This window comes from Podarcis tiliguerta (genome assembly GCF_965153285.1).
Source record: "Podarcis tiliguerta genome assembly, chromosome: 2".
Taxonomy (NCBI): domain Eukaryota; kingdom Metazoa; phylum Chordata; class Lepidosauria; order Squamata; family Lacertidae; genus Podarcis; species Podarcis tiliguerta.
The window spans coordinates 37,721,202-37,734,735 of record NC_139535.1 but is presented as its reverse complement, the minus strand read 5'-3'; the positions used below and the strand labels follow the sequence as shown (position 1 = coordinate 37,734,735).

Below are 13,534 nucleotides of genomic sequence, written 5' to 3'. Positions count from 1 at the left end.
ATATTTCTCTTTCAAAGTGTCTGTCATGCCAGACACGCAGAGAAATGAAGTCTACATGGTTCTCAAGGCTGTTTGTTGTTGTTTTTTTAAGTGATGCATCTGGCTTAAAATGTTTTACTTCTGAATTAACCAGAAAGTCCCTAGCATTCAACAGGATTGAGTCATAATTTTTTCCCTTGGCACGGAATTGTGGTTTTCTTGTTCCTGTTTTATCCCATCCAACTTTTTTTTCAGTCCTGCACTTGGTATTAGGGATGGGGAGAAATTTGATTAAGTTCACAGTTGACAACAAACTTATTTGATTTGCACTTTCTGAAGCAATACGCAAATTGAAACATATCCATCCTTTGAGACTCATACTGCTCTGAATTTTGCAGTTCTCCAGCCAAATGATGTGTACAAAAATGCATATGCTTGGGTTGTTGCTGGCGTCTGTCTTGAGAGACAATGGAGTGTGCCTTCAGGTGTGAAGTCAAGTCTCTGTGTTAGCAGCACCAAAGTGACCTCCTTAGGGAGCAAGACTGTGCAGTGTGTATGGAGGTCCTGGGTTGCCCAGACAACAAGACCCCCATCTCAACCTTGCTGATGTGGTCCAAAAGAAAGCAGAGCTTGGCTGAAGGAGTTGCCGGAAGGAGGCCTACAAGGCACAAGTAGATAGTCATGAAAACAACACATGAAAATGCATTATATCAGGAAACTTGACTTTCTGTATAGTAGGCATAATTGTTTGCAAACATCCACCCCAAAATGCTAAACTTTTTGAGAGGGGTGGATTTGATTTAGAAATGTAGAGAACCAAACTTAAGACTGGAAAAGTGAGAAACTGTGAGAAGCCAAAATCGACCCATTGACCCATCTCTGCTTGATATACAGTCGTACCTTGGATCTCAAATGCCTTGGCTCCCGGACAAATCAGCTCCCAAATGATTGAAGCCAAGAAGTGAGTGTTCCAGTTTTCAAACACCTTTCCAAAGCTGAACGTCCAACGGGGCTTCTGCAGCTTCTGATTGGCTGCAGGAGCTTCCTGCAGCCAATCAGAAGCCATGCTTTGGTTTTCAAACATTTTGGAAGTTGAATGGACTTCCGGAACGGATTCCGTTTGACTTCAAAGGTATGACTGTATAACTTATTTGGTTTAAAAGAAGACTTCACACACTGAAATACTAAGGTGACAGTTATTCAATTGTTCTTTCTTTCTTTCTTTCTTTCTTTCTTTCTTTCTCCCTCCCTCCCTTCTCAAATTATAAGCAGGTTCAGGGTTTTGAGCACAGGCATTCTTGTACGATTCCCTAGAGGCTTCCTGTACAATGTACTCTGTCCCCTCCATCCTCCCCTGAGGCTGACTACAGCCAAGTGCAGAGAGGGAGAGAAATGCATACCCCGAAGTCTCTGCTCAGTCTTCCGTGAGGAGGCAGCAAACTGCTCTGGGCACAAAAAATCTGCCAGCTGGCTCTAGAGGAGCAGTGGCATCAGCCATGTAGCCTGTGTCCTCATATCTGATCTGAAGGGATTAGGAAAGAGGGAGAGAAGGGGGGGGATTGCTGTAGGGAGCACGCTGGTGAAGGGTAGCAGAGAGGAGCGTAGAGGAGATGTATCTATAAATTTAATTTTTTAAGAATACGTCTCACCAGTTTCTCACCTGCAACGACATGTATAGGGCCTTGCAGCAGATGAAACGCAATTGCCCCCCCCCCTTTAAACACCACAGAGAACTGCCAGTGGCATTAGTAGCAAGATTAAAGGGATTTAGATTAGATTCATGCCTCAGTCAGAACTGAAATCTCAGGCTCCACTTTTGTATATAATATGCAGTGAGGCAGAAGCATGGCTGCATGGCTGCAACATTTGGTACCCCAACCCCATGTGCAAGAGAGGGCAGTAGAAGGAATTTAGGGGTGCAGGGGGGTGTTTGACGACTGGAAAATTGAACTCAATGGGGCCCATTCAGTTCAATTTCCATTCATCTCACAACCAATACAGAGGGGGATGACTGGGAGTCCTCTTCCATTTTTAAAAAATCACATTTGAAAACAAAAGAGAGAAAGACATTTGAAAATGTGAAGAAAAAGGAAAATAAAGTGAACTAAACCACAGAGCCTAGGGCTTGCCAATCAGAAGGTCGGTGGTTCGAATCCCTGCTACGGGGTGAGCTCCTGTTGCTCGGTCCCTGCTCTTGCCAACCTAGCAGTTTGAAAGCACATCAAAATGCAAGTAGATAAATAGGTACCGCTCAGGCGGGAAAGTAAACGGCGTTTCTGTATGCTGCTCTGATTCAACAGAAGCGGCTTAGTCATGCTGGCCACATGACCCGAAAGCTGGCTCCCTCGGTTAGTAAAGCGAGATGAGCGCCATAACCCCAGAGTCGTCCGTGATTGGACCTAACGGTCAGGGGTCGCTTTACCTTTTAGGCTTTCTGCAATGAAAACAAATGGCACTTGAAGTAATTTCTCTCCCTTTGCAACGCCCACTAAATAATTATTTTAGGCTATCAGTGCCTGTGTGTCCTGCTAAAACCCAAGTAGGCTTGGTCTCAAAGAGGTGGCCAGGTGAGAGCTAGTGACACACTTCTGCATTAAAATATTAGGTGCAGATTCACATTTTTGCAGATTTTTCAGACCCTTGAGGTTTCATTTCTTCTCAGAAGGAAGAATAGGTGCACATTTCTTTCAGCATGTCACCTGTAAGCCTGTAGCTAGGCCTTCTCCAGTAGGACCAGATCAGGCTGTTTCAAGATATTGCCACTGCCATCCATCTTGGAAATGCGAAAAGAGGCTGTGGCCAATGGGGCCTGGAGCTTTGGGCTTGGGAAAGGGGCAGGAGTCGTTGTTGTCCCTCTGCCCCTTCCAAATTTTGGACGTCCAAGTGGAGAGGGTTCCAATGAGCAGCCCTTTGGGATGCAATGAATGCGTGTTCTTCCACCAAAAAGACCTCTTAGCTGATGCATTTTAGCGCTTTATCGTTTTCTGAATGTGTGTGTTGTTGTTGCTTTCTTTGACAGGTCCATGGGAAGTGCATGTGCAGACATAACACTGCAGGACAGCATTGTGAGAGGTGCGCGCCATTGTACAACGACCAGCCATGGGAGCCAGGCGATGGAAAAACGGGGACACCAAATGAATGCAGAAGTATGTGGGTATGGCGAAGAGAGGGTAGAGATGAAGGGTTGCAATGTAATCCATCTTTCCACCCAACAGCAAAGCCCGATAACAGCCAATTCATGGAGTCGGGATTTACGATGCTCTAGCGACAGATGGGGAATGGGATTGCCAAGCAACTGCCTGAAACTCCTTTAGTCTCTCTCTATATGTGTGTGTGCATGTGTGAGCAAATGTGGTTGGCCTATGTGATATATTGTAAAATAGGGTACAAAGAGCAAAGCTCTGGTTTTCAAAGAGATTTTGCCCTAGCATTGCCTACTAGAGTTTTGCCCTACGATGAGAGTAGGGGGAAATATATAGATTTTTAAAAGTCCATCTGTTTCTCAGCAGGTACCATTGTAGATTTATTTATCTATTATTATTTATTGGATTTATATACCGCCCTATACCCGCAGGTTTCAGGTCGGTTCACATAATTTACAGGCTTTCTAGTTTTATTTCATTTCGTCAAAGAGTAGTACTTCATTTCAAGGTGCTTTTAAAAATGGTAAGGGGCCTACCATCGTTCCTCAGAAAATAATATATTCAGAATGGGTATGTTAGTTGAAATAGTGATTGAAAAGAATACATTGGATAAAGCAAAACTCCAGTTACAGTGAGGTTTTTAAAATCAGAGTTAAAGAGGCTCAACTCTAGAGGTTTAAGGTTTCCATAATCAAAATTCTAACCTCTAGGGATCCTTTCACCTTAAAACTATGGCGCAGTTAGTGGCCTAGATGGAGATGTGTCTATCATTGCCCAATTTTACTTTTATTGGCCTAATGTACAAGTCACTCTTCCAAAAAAAGATTCCGGTTTAAATTAGTTGAGGTGGAGTGGGGTGGGGTATTTGAGGGACGAGGAGTGAACATCACAAATCCTTCATGCTAGATGCAGCCCCAGAGACAATATTTACATCCCTTTTATCAGAATGGGGTGGGGTGGGTGAAGCTCTTCTCATGTTTTACATCTTATATACTAATAAAAGGCAACAAACTTTATGTGGAATCAGTTTTGCAAATATGGTTACAATAAGTGCTTGGTTATCAGCACAAAAGAGTTATCACTTCAGTTACTCAGTCTCTGCCCTACCCCTGCAAATCCTGCCTTTTCTTAACTCATACTGATTGAGGGAAATGTAAAAGGAATAATTTATTTGTTTGTTTCATAAAACTTGTATAGTGCTTAGTTGTAAAATAACAGCAACAATAACCCTCAAAGTGGCTGACCAGAAAACACCACTCACGTCACTGGATTTTCTTTACACATCTTCCCAGCGTTTCCTTGCTCTTAACTAAAATGTTAGGACTAAATAAATCCATGAGAGGAAAACCCCACATTTAAGTTCTATTCACTTGTACTACAGTGTGAGTAAGAATCATGTTGCTCCTTCTTCTTTTCCCTCTCCCCCTCACCGCTGGGCTCTGGACAGAGTGTCGCTGTCACAGTCATGCTGAGAGCTGCCATTTTGACCTGAACGTCTGGTTGGCATCAGGAAAGCAGAGTGGAGGTGTCTGTGACAACTGCAAGCACAACACAGAGGGCAACCGGTGTCAAAGGTGCAAGCCTGGTTTTTACAGAGACAAAGGGAAACCCATGTCTTCGCCGGAGATTTGCAAACGTAAGTGAGGATGGGTGGGTCTGCCAATTTGGATTTCACTTTTTCTTTCCATCATAAATTTATTTCTTCACATTTCTGCAGCAGGCTGCAGTGCTGTTGCTTTTAAAGTCATGAAAGTTCATTGGCATTATAATGTGAATTTCTATGATGATGATGATTTATTCCCCACCCATGTGACTGGGTTGCCCCAGCCACTATGGGTGGCTTTCCAACATAGTATAAAAACACAACTAGCCATCAAATATTAAAAACTTCCCAATACAAGGCTGCCTTCAGATGTCTTCAAAAGGTTGTGAAGTTCTTTATCTCCTTGACATCTGATGGGAGGGTGTTCCACAGGGTGGGCACCACTACCAAGAAGGGTCTTTGCCTGGTTCCCTGTGCCTTCACTTCTCACAATGATGGAACTGCCAGAAGGCCCTTGGAGCTGAACCTCAGCGTCCAATGTGAACAATGGGGTGGAGATGCTCCTTCAGGTATACAGGGCCCGAAGTACACATTTTTGTATGCACTTTGTGTGACTATTACACACCTTTCTGCAAACAATTTCCCCTAAGGTGATGTATTTTTGTATGTTATTTCCCAAACACATGCATTTTATGTACCTTTTCCCCAAACATATGCATTTTAATACACATTATTTTGTTGGAAAACTGAATTGCAAAATTCAGAGAAGAGCAAATTTGGAAAGATAACTGCATTTCTGCTTGCATATTCATTTGAGAAATGTGAATTAGATATTAAAAAGAAAACTGGACTGAATTTCTTCCCCATTGTTAAATGTAAGTCATCAGCACACTTGTTTTAGTCATATTTATATATAATAAAGTAAGTGATTGATTCAAAACTACCAGTGAATTTGACGGGGGGGGAGGGGAGTTTCAACATGTACAAACTGGTAGAGCCTATCTCAAAGCACCATCGCTGTATGCCTGCCCTTCTCCAGGGTCAAGCTCTGGTATAAAAAAAGGTTCTGCCCATTTGTAGGAGAAACCAGCAGTACATGCTGATCAGGGATGCCATCGTGACATGTGAAATGTTCCCCCAGTCACTGGAACAGCTTTGCACTCTAATACATTTCCTTTCAAAAGATATAAGTGGAAGGAAACAAACTGATGAATGCTTTGGGATTCATGCAGCAGCTGAAAAAAGAAGAAAATTCTGAATTTCAGTGCAGGGCAAGACAGTCTGCTGGGCCACTGTTTGATTTGCTAGGAAGCACACCTCTCATTTGAAGTACAAAGTCAGTCTACTCTTTTCCTATTCCTGTATCTGTCTCCACCCTACTGCCTTGCTTCTGGTCTTCTGCTGCTACTTTGGTAGACCTGATCCAGGTTTCCTTTGAACTCTTATGCTTCTTGTGCTGTAATTTCCGCAGGGCCCCGGTATTGCTTGAATGGCCCTGTTCACAACACTTCCTCTGTTTCTGCTGTTTTGTGTTTGCCTCTTCTGAAATGCTAGTGCTGGCTCAGCCTCCGTCCCCCTCCCTGCCCCGTTCACCAACTTTTAACCTTTCATGAAAGCACAAGGAACGAGGAGCTGCCGAGCTAACCTATTGGTGTACCTGACCATATTGCATGACACCCAGTGACTTCTCCTGTAGCTCCTTTCTCTTAACTCTTGAGAAATCTTAGGGAAAGTAAGCTTTGTAAAGCCACCCTACCACAAGATTAGATTTCAAACCTCAGAGCAGTTGAAAGATTTGTGCCCGAGTATCAAAGTGGGGTAAATGTTCTCTAACTTAAAGAGCAGAAGGGGAGCAAAACCATTATTTCCTAAGGAATCAACTACAAAGCAGCCAACTTGGATGAAACTGAAGCTCAGTTTTCCAAATGGCTTTTGATCTAATATGGCTGCCTTAGATCTACAAAGTAGAGCTAAGACAAATCTTCTTGCAAGTATTTTCTTCAGTATTCACTTCTGGGAATACTGATGTTTCAATGCTTTCCAGATATCCTCTGAATATTTTCTGAATATCCACAGAAAATCACAAGCAGTATTTGATATCCAGTGAGATTTGATTTCAGTATTTGATCATTAACATTATGTCAGCAAGTCTAGTAAAAGTATTTGGTAATATTTGATAACTGGGATGCATTGATGGTTTGTTCTTTACAGTATTTGGCGGGTGACAAACAAGTCTTCTTTTTTTTTTAAGGTAATTTTATTAATCTAGATTTCCAAGATAGCCTACAAAAGAGAACCATAAAACAAATATAAAACATCAGAAACCAAAGCACTTATCGAGCCACGTTTTAGACTTTTTTTTAAAAAAAAAAGATTGCTCAAGATTTTAACTGACATGCAAGTCTTTGACATGTGCATTAGTATTTAGTACAGTTGTACCTTGGTTTTCAAACAGCTTAGTTCTCAAACGTTTTGGCTCCCGAACGCCGCAAACCCGGAAGTGAGTGTTCTGGTTTGCGAACTATTTTTGGAAGCCGAACATCCGATGGGGCTTCCACGGCTTCCGTGCTTTGATTTCCAAATGTTTTGGAAGTTGAACGGACTTCCAGAATGGATTCCATTCAACTTCAACAGTACGACTGTATTTGATTACTTCCGATATGTCACAGTTTGCCACCTGCCAAAATCAAAACAGACAAGATGTGAACAAGTCTGAAGTACCTGACTTGTGAAGTAAAATTTGAGGTGCGATTTTTGAATTCTTACTTGAAATTTCACATAGTAGTAGTAATAATAATAATAATAAATTTTATTTATACCCCGCCCTCCCCAGCCAGGGCCGGGCTCAGGGCAGCTAACAACCAATAATAAAAACAAGTTGAATGAATACAACTTAAAAACAAGATTAAAATACAACCTTAAAATGCAGCCTCATCACAGGAGAAGAAAGGAAAAAAGAAAAAGGGGGAGGGAATCAAACTGACTCCAAGCCAAAGGCCAGGGGAACAACTCTGTCTCTAGTAGTAAAAGTAGTAGTAATAATAATAATAATAATAATAATAATAATAATATATCATTTATACCCTGCCCATCTGGCTGAGTTTCCCCAGCCACTCTGGGCGGCAGGTTGAGTTTGGCAGTATTTGAAAAATATGTCAGATTCAAATTATTCCTTTCAGTTCTCCAACAAGTTCTGCTCCCTGTTCACGCATTCTTTGGAAAAAGTCTCTTCTGTCACATATCAAGCATGCAGAGCCTACGTATATGAAGTTTGTACAAAGGTTCCTTCACAAGTTGTGCTGAACGTGTATGTGGGGGGAGAGCTCCTGGTTACCACCCTGTGCCCCCTTTCTATGTGTGTTGACGGTGCACAATTCTACTCAGTAGCAGCCAATGGAGCTGCACAGGTGAGGTGGCAGTGCCACCTAGTGAGAGGTGGAGGGGCAAGGCATCAGAAGTTTGGCACAGTGGGGGCACAGCACAGATGCCATGGCAGGAACATTGGGTTGTCTCCCCCATAATGCCCGCACCATGCCAAGCTCCTTCTGCCCTGCCCTTCCACCTCTCAGTAAGCAGCTTCGCCACACCACGTTCAGAGACAGGAGAGCAACACAGCCTTACCAGCTACTCCTGGTCCTACTAACTGGGCATTAATCAGCCTTCATCCTACCTCACAATTCCGATTTGTGCCACACCCTGTCCTGCTGACCTTCAGCAAAAGACCAGAGGGTTTGCGATGTACCAGTAACTCATACCCTCAGCTTATTTTGGCTGAGAAATGCCATGTTAAATATGCACCGGCTTACAAAATAAAAATAATTTTAAAAATGCTGCGGATACCAAAGAGGAAAATAACAAATTTGTCACAGCAGATTGCACAGATGTTTGTGGGATGAGCAGTGGAGTTCTCAGCCCCATTGTGAGAAAGGAAGAAATGCTTTGGGGAAGGGAGAGAGGGAACGGAAACTGCCATTGTCTCTCCCGTGGGCACTGGGTTGGAGAAGGAAAGGCCGAGGGGGAAAGCTGAATGAAATACCCCATTAATCCCTTGCTTTAAGAGTGTTCTTCCATCCAGAGCAAAGTCCCTCTGTTAAGCTGAAAAAGGCCCTCAGGCTCCTGAGAAGAAAAGCGAAGAGGACTTTCTGCTCAGAAGGAATCTCTCAGCATTAGTCACAATAATCGAACACATTCTCTCTTAATCACCAGTAAGAGGAAAAATGTGTTGTATAACAGTCTGAATGCTCTGGTGCTAGCCAAATCCTCCTCCACAGAGTTCTCATTGGTAGGGATGCACAGACATTCCTGCAAAATGAATTGGAAGGAAATAAACCAGCCCAAACAGCAAACACATAAACATGCCTTCCCCTTCCTGTCACCTCTGCTCATCCCTGAACTTTCTTCAACTCTTTTGGTATTTTGCTGGGTGGAAGGACAGACATGCACATTAGGGCAGATGGGGCATTGCCGGCTCACCTTACTTGCAGCCAGTCAGCAAGTGGCTGGGCACACAGCTTTGGTTTCTGTAAGGTCTACAACTGACGACACAGGAATGCATGATCAGATTTCCTGACTTTTTTGTTTTAGCAGTGAAACAGGGCTCCATTTTTTATTAGAGCAGGCATAGGCAAACCTGGCCCTCCAGATGTTTTGGGACTATAATTCACACCATCCCTGACCACTGGTCCTGTTAGCTAGGGATCATGGGAGTTGTAGTCCCAAAATATCTGGAGGACCGAGTTTGCCTATGCCTGTATTAGAGCAACACTAGTGAGGGACAGGGGGCTTAATTTAGAGCCGGCCCTACTGTTAGACAAAGTGAAGCAGCCACTGAAGAGTGGTAAATGCGGAGGGGTGTCGTGCCTGGCCGGCCTGCTGCCCTCTGGTGTGGTGGAGGACTCTGCCCCACTGTCAATGTTGAAGTAAGAACCAGCTGCAAGTTAGGCTGGCTTTTGTACAGGGAATGGGAGTGACCGCATCTTGCCTTTTATCTCAGTCAGCAAAATGTCTTGGGCTGGCCCTGGCTTAACCCTCTCCCACATTCCATTTCCCATTCTAAATCATGCCCACCAAGCTGCTACTAGTCCTCATGGCGGGAGGGGCTAAACATAGGACTGATTCAGGAGCATGTGTTATTTCCTGTGGAAGGCGGACACTTCATTGGGGGAAACAGCATGGGGAAATGGAGCAAAAGGTCCTCCCCCCTTGAAAACCACACATGGGGGGGGGAGAGAGAAATATCTGGAGATCCAATCACAGATCTCCCATTCCATGTGAATTATGGCCTTCAAGTTGCAATTCTGCTAACCAGGGATTTGCTTAATTTCCACTAACACCTTCAATAGGATTGAAGCCACTTAAGTGCATTCAGGGTACCAGCCAAGGCATGTCACTTTCTGGTTCACTGTGTTTTTTTTATAGTCTGTTGGAAGTCACCCAAAGTGGCTGGGGCAGCCTAGTCACATGGGCGGGATATAAGTAGTAAATCATCATCTGAAAATGCATCATTTGAAAATTGATTGTGTAGGAGCAAGAAATACAGAAAGAAGAAGGACACCCACACCCAATCTGACTGGCTTGACACAAATAATCCTGAAGTGCCATTCCACATATGGCTAAGTGTACTAGGTGGATGAAAGCCATTTTCTTTTGTTGCAGCATAGATAGGAAAACTGTAGCAAACAGCATTAAACTTGTCAGAAGTGTGCTCATTCCTCTACGCTCAGAGTCCATGTGTGAAACATTTCATTAATGCCAAAGTCCAAATTTGGGCGAACCATTCCATCAACAAGTCTCCAGTGTTTGGCGATAATTAATTTAGCCGCCACCATTAGGTATATACAGGCAGTGACTGTTGTACACGTGTCCGATTGATGCTTGAGCATGCGCACGCTCATTTCCATGGACCCAGAAGTGGCTGGAAAAGGGGGTGTAATGGGGAAGGGGCATAATGGGGCTAGCTTATGCATGGTCCACCGATGCAGGCGGTGGCCAGGAATGCAACCTGGAGCTAGGTTTTTACTTAACACTGTTACAGATCGAGAATCAAAAAGAAAAAGAAGAGCTAGTTTAAGGTCAGATGAAAGTTTCCGATTAGTTATGCATTCCGTTTCTTGGAACACTTTCTGCCAAAACAAAGTAGCTTTGGGATAGGACTACCACATATGCAAGAAGAAACCAGGGGTCCTTGCACCCTCTCCGGACTGTAACATCCTACAAAGTTGTGATGGATATAAAGGACTCGATGGCCCTTGTGGTCTCTTCCAACTCTATGATTCTATGACCAGTCCTGAGTAAGCTTAATCGTATTTTCTTTTACCTTGGCTGAAACTGACTTGAGGGGGTCCAGATTGCTTGCCAGCCTTAAATATGGGTTCACCAGCATCGCCCCTCCCAACATGTTTTTTCATTCCATCATTAAAATCTGGTAGGGTTTGAGAAAGAACTTTGCAAAGCTTAAGAATAAGGCCTGGGTCTAATGTCTCTTGGTTATAAATCGGTGATTCAAAAGAAGTTAAAGGGCAAGCAGTCTATTCCGAGAATGTTGTGTTTATGCATCTGACATACAGTAAAGCCCTTGAGGAGATTCTGTCTCTGCAGGTGACTGTCGGCTAATCCTCTCCATTCCACCCTGCACTTTCTCATTCAGCTTGCTCCTGCCACCTCATGGGCTCAGTGAACACAACTTTCAACCAGAGCTGGAAATGCCACCCAAAGACAGGATTCTGCTTCTGCAAACCAGGCGTTGCAGGCCCCAAATGCGACCGGTGCCTCTTGGGCTATTGGGGATTTGGAGAGAATGGCTGCCAGCCTTGTGACTGTGCCAGAGACTGTGACAAGCACACTGGAGAATGTCTCAGCAAGTAAGCAAACTCCTTGTCACAAACTGATTATGTGCAGAATCCCTAGGCTGGTTCAGTCCTTGCTCGGGATTAGGATATTGTTGCCTGATTGAAGGATACAGAAAATGTCAATGCATCTTTCTGCACAGAAATCACTAACGATCGGTTCTTAGAAATGTTCCTTGCTTAACTTTGCTTATCAGAACTTTGCAGCTAGCATTACCTCTCTGTCATTGAGTAGTAAGTGAATGAAGCAGAGGCTACCTTATGACTATCACATCCCGTGATCTAAGTGCCATTTCCATTTGTTCTGTTGTCCTCTTCTTTCCAGTTATGACAATCAGGCTTTTTTCAATATTCCCATTGGTGGAAGAATCCCTGACCTTATTCAAACACCAGCCAATGAGACTGAAGATGAGTGGCAGTGGAATGACCACGAGCAAGGGTTTTCTGCACTAAGACATCCAGGTATGGATTTATATCGTTGCACGAAATGGACAGGTGCCAGTTATTACTTTTACAATTCAGTGGAACGTTTTAGATTTACAGAGTATTTGTAGAAATACTTGTGGCTTTGTTTAGAAAATGCTAGCTAAGCATAGAAATAGGAATGGACAAATCTGTTAATTTCAGTGTCTGGTTTTTCCAATTTTGAGTTCAGTTCTCCATATTTCCACATCAACTTGCATTTATAAATTTTAAAATATGCATTTTATATAATAATATAAAATATGCATTTTGATGCACACTTTCCCCAAACAGACACATATTTATACACATTATTTGGTTGGAGAACTGCAGCAAGGAATTCACGGAAGTGCAATTTTAGCTGTGATTTCACATATTATTTTGGGAAAAAACAAATTAGGTAGTGTTTTAATGCAAACCAAACCAAACCTCTGTACCCTTTGGTAGAAAGTCTGGTAACTTTCATGTCAACATATTATGTGCTGGGTTACCAAATTTGCCTTCTGACATAGAACTTATAAAACTGAAGAACTCTTAAAATAAGTTCCAGCCTTACAGAACCTTATAATTATGTCTGTCATAAGTAATTGTCTGTAGTGACTGAAGGGTACTTGAGTCTGATTTGTTTTTATTTAGCATATATATTAATTGTGTGATAATTTCCATGCAGAGTGTTTTGCTTCCTACTTAGAAAGCTTGGCTAGTTAGGGTGGTGTTTCACTTTTGCCATTTAAGCATCATATTTGCAAATGAGTGATTTCTCTTTAAAACCTAATTTAATAAGACGTATTCACCTTCTTGAGCAAGGTTCTTGGACCAGATCTAAGCGTTCTTGGAGGAAACTGATTTTCTAGATCCATTTCAATCGGGGTTTAGGCCTGGTTTTGGCACAGAAACTGCTTTGGCGGCCCTATGTGATGGGCCTCTGTCATGGCCTTTTAAACTGTGTGTGTAGTATGTATTTTTGTCCTTTTATATTGTAAACTGGCCTGTGATCCTTACTTAAAGGGTGGTATAGAAATTTAATAAATAGATAATAAAATAATAAACAATAGCAACAAAACATTCCAATATTTGAAAGTGTATGTGCATGTGTACATGAAAATAACTTGATTTTTCTCTTTACCGAACTCGCCCAACCCCACTTTCTTAATGTGACCCTCCTCCTTCAACACTGGCCTGCGATTCCCTGGCTAGAAAAGTGTGTCTGCAAAGAAAGGATACTAGGAAGCGTCACCAATTTCTGCCAGATGAAATATGCTTACGGTAAGTGAGTAAAATACCTTCTCCCATTTAAATAGTGGGAACCAAATGAAGCCCCAGAACCTCTTTCCTGCTGCTCTTCATCTTTCAAAACTCCAAAGTCTGTAGCAGAGAAGCTTAATGTCTGCACAAAGGAAACTCGGATACTTAATGCTCCCATAAAAACAATAATTACAGATGTTGCGCATCTTACACATATGTTACTTACACAATTGTAAATGGAGAGCAGCAGAGTGCCAACTTGAATAAAATATTGGAAGAGGCCAGGTAGGCCCTGCTCTGCATAATCAATTACAACA

At 42.8% G+C, this 13,534-nt stretch overlaps 1 protein-coding gene across 3 annotated transcripts in view; it reads left to right on the top strand.

Moving 5' to 3' along the window:
* Window positions 1-13,534, top strand: part of LOC310671232 (netrin-4-like) — a 60,787-nt gene that overhangs the window by 37,572 nt on the left and 9,681 nt on the right. For all 3 annotated transcript variants that reach the window (XM_083426974.1, XM_083426973.1, XM_083426975.1), the window contains exons 4-8: window positions 2,999-3,125; window positions 4,570-4,758; window positions 11,312-11,525; window positions 11,836-11,972; window positions 13,170-13,238. In XM_083426974.1, coding sequence (XP_083283100.1) covers window positions 2,999-3,125; window positions 4,570-4,758; window positions 11,312-11,525; window positions 11,836-11,972; window positions 13,170-13,238 — 736 coding nt within the window. The remainder of the gene's footprint in view (window positions 1-2,998; window positions 3,126-4,569; window positions 4,759-11,311; window positions 11,526-11,835; window positions 11,973-13,169; window positions 13,239-13,534) is intronic.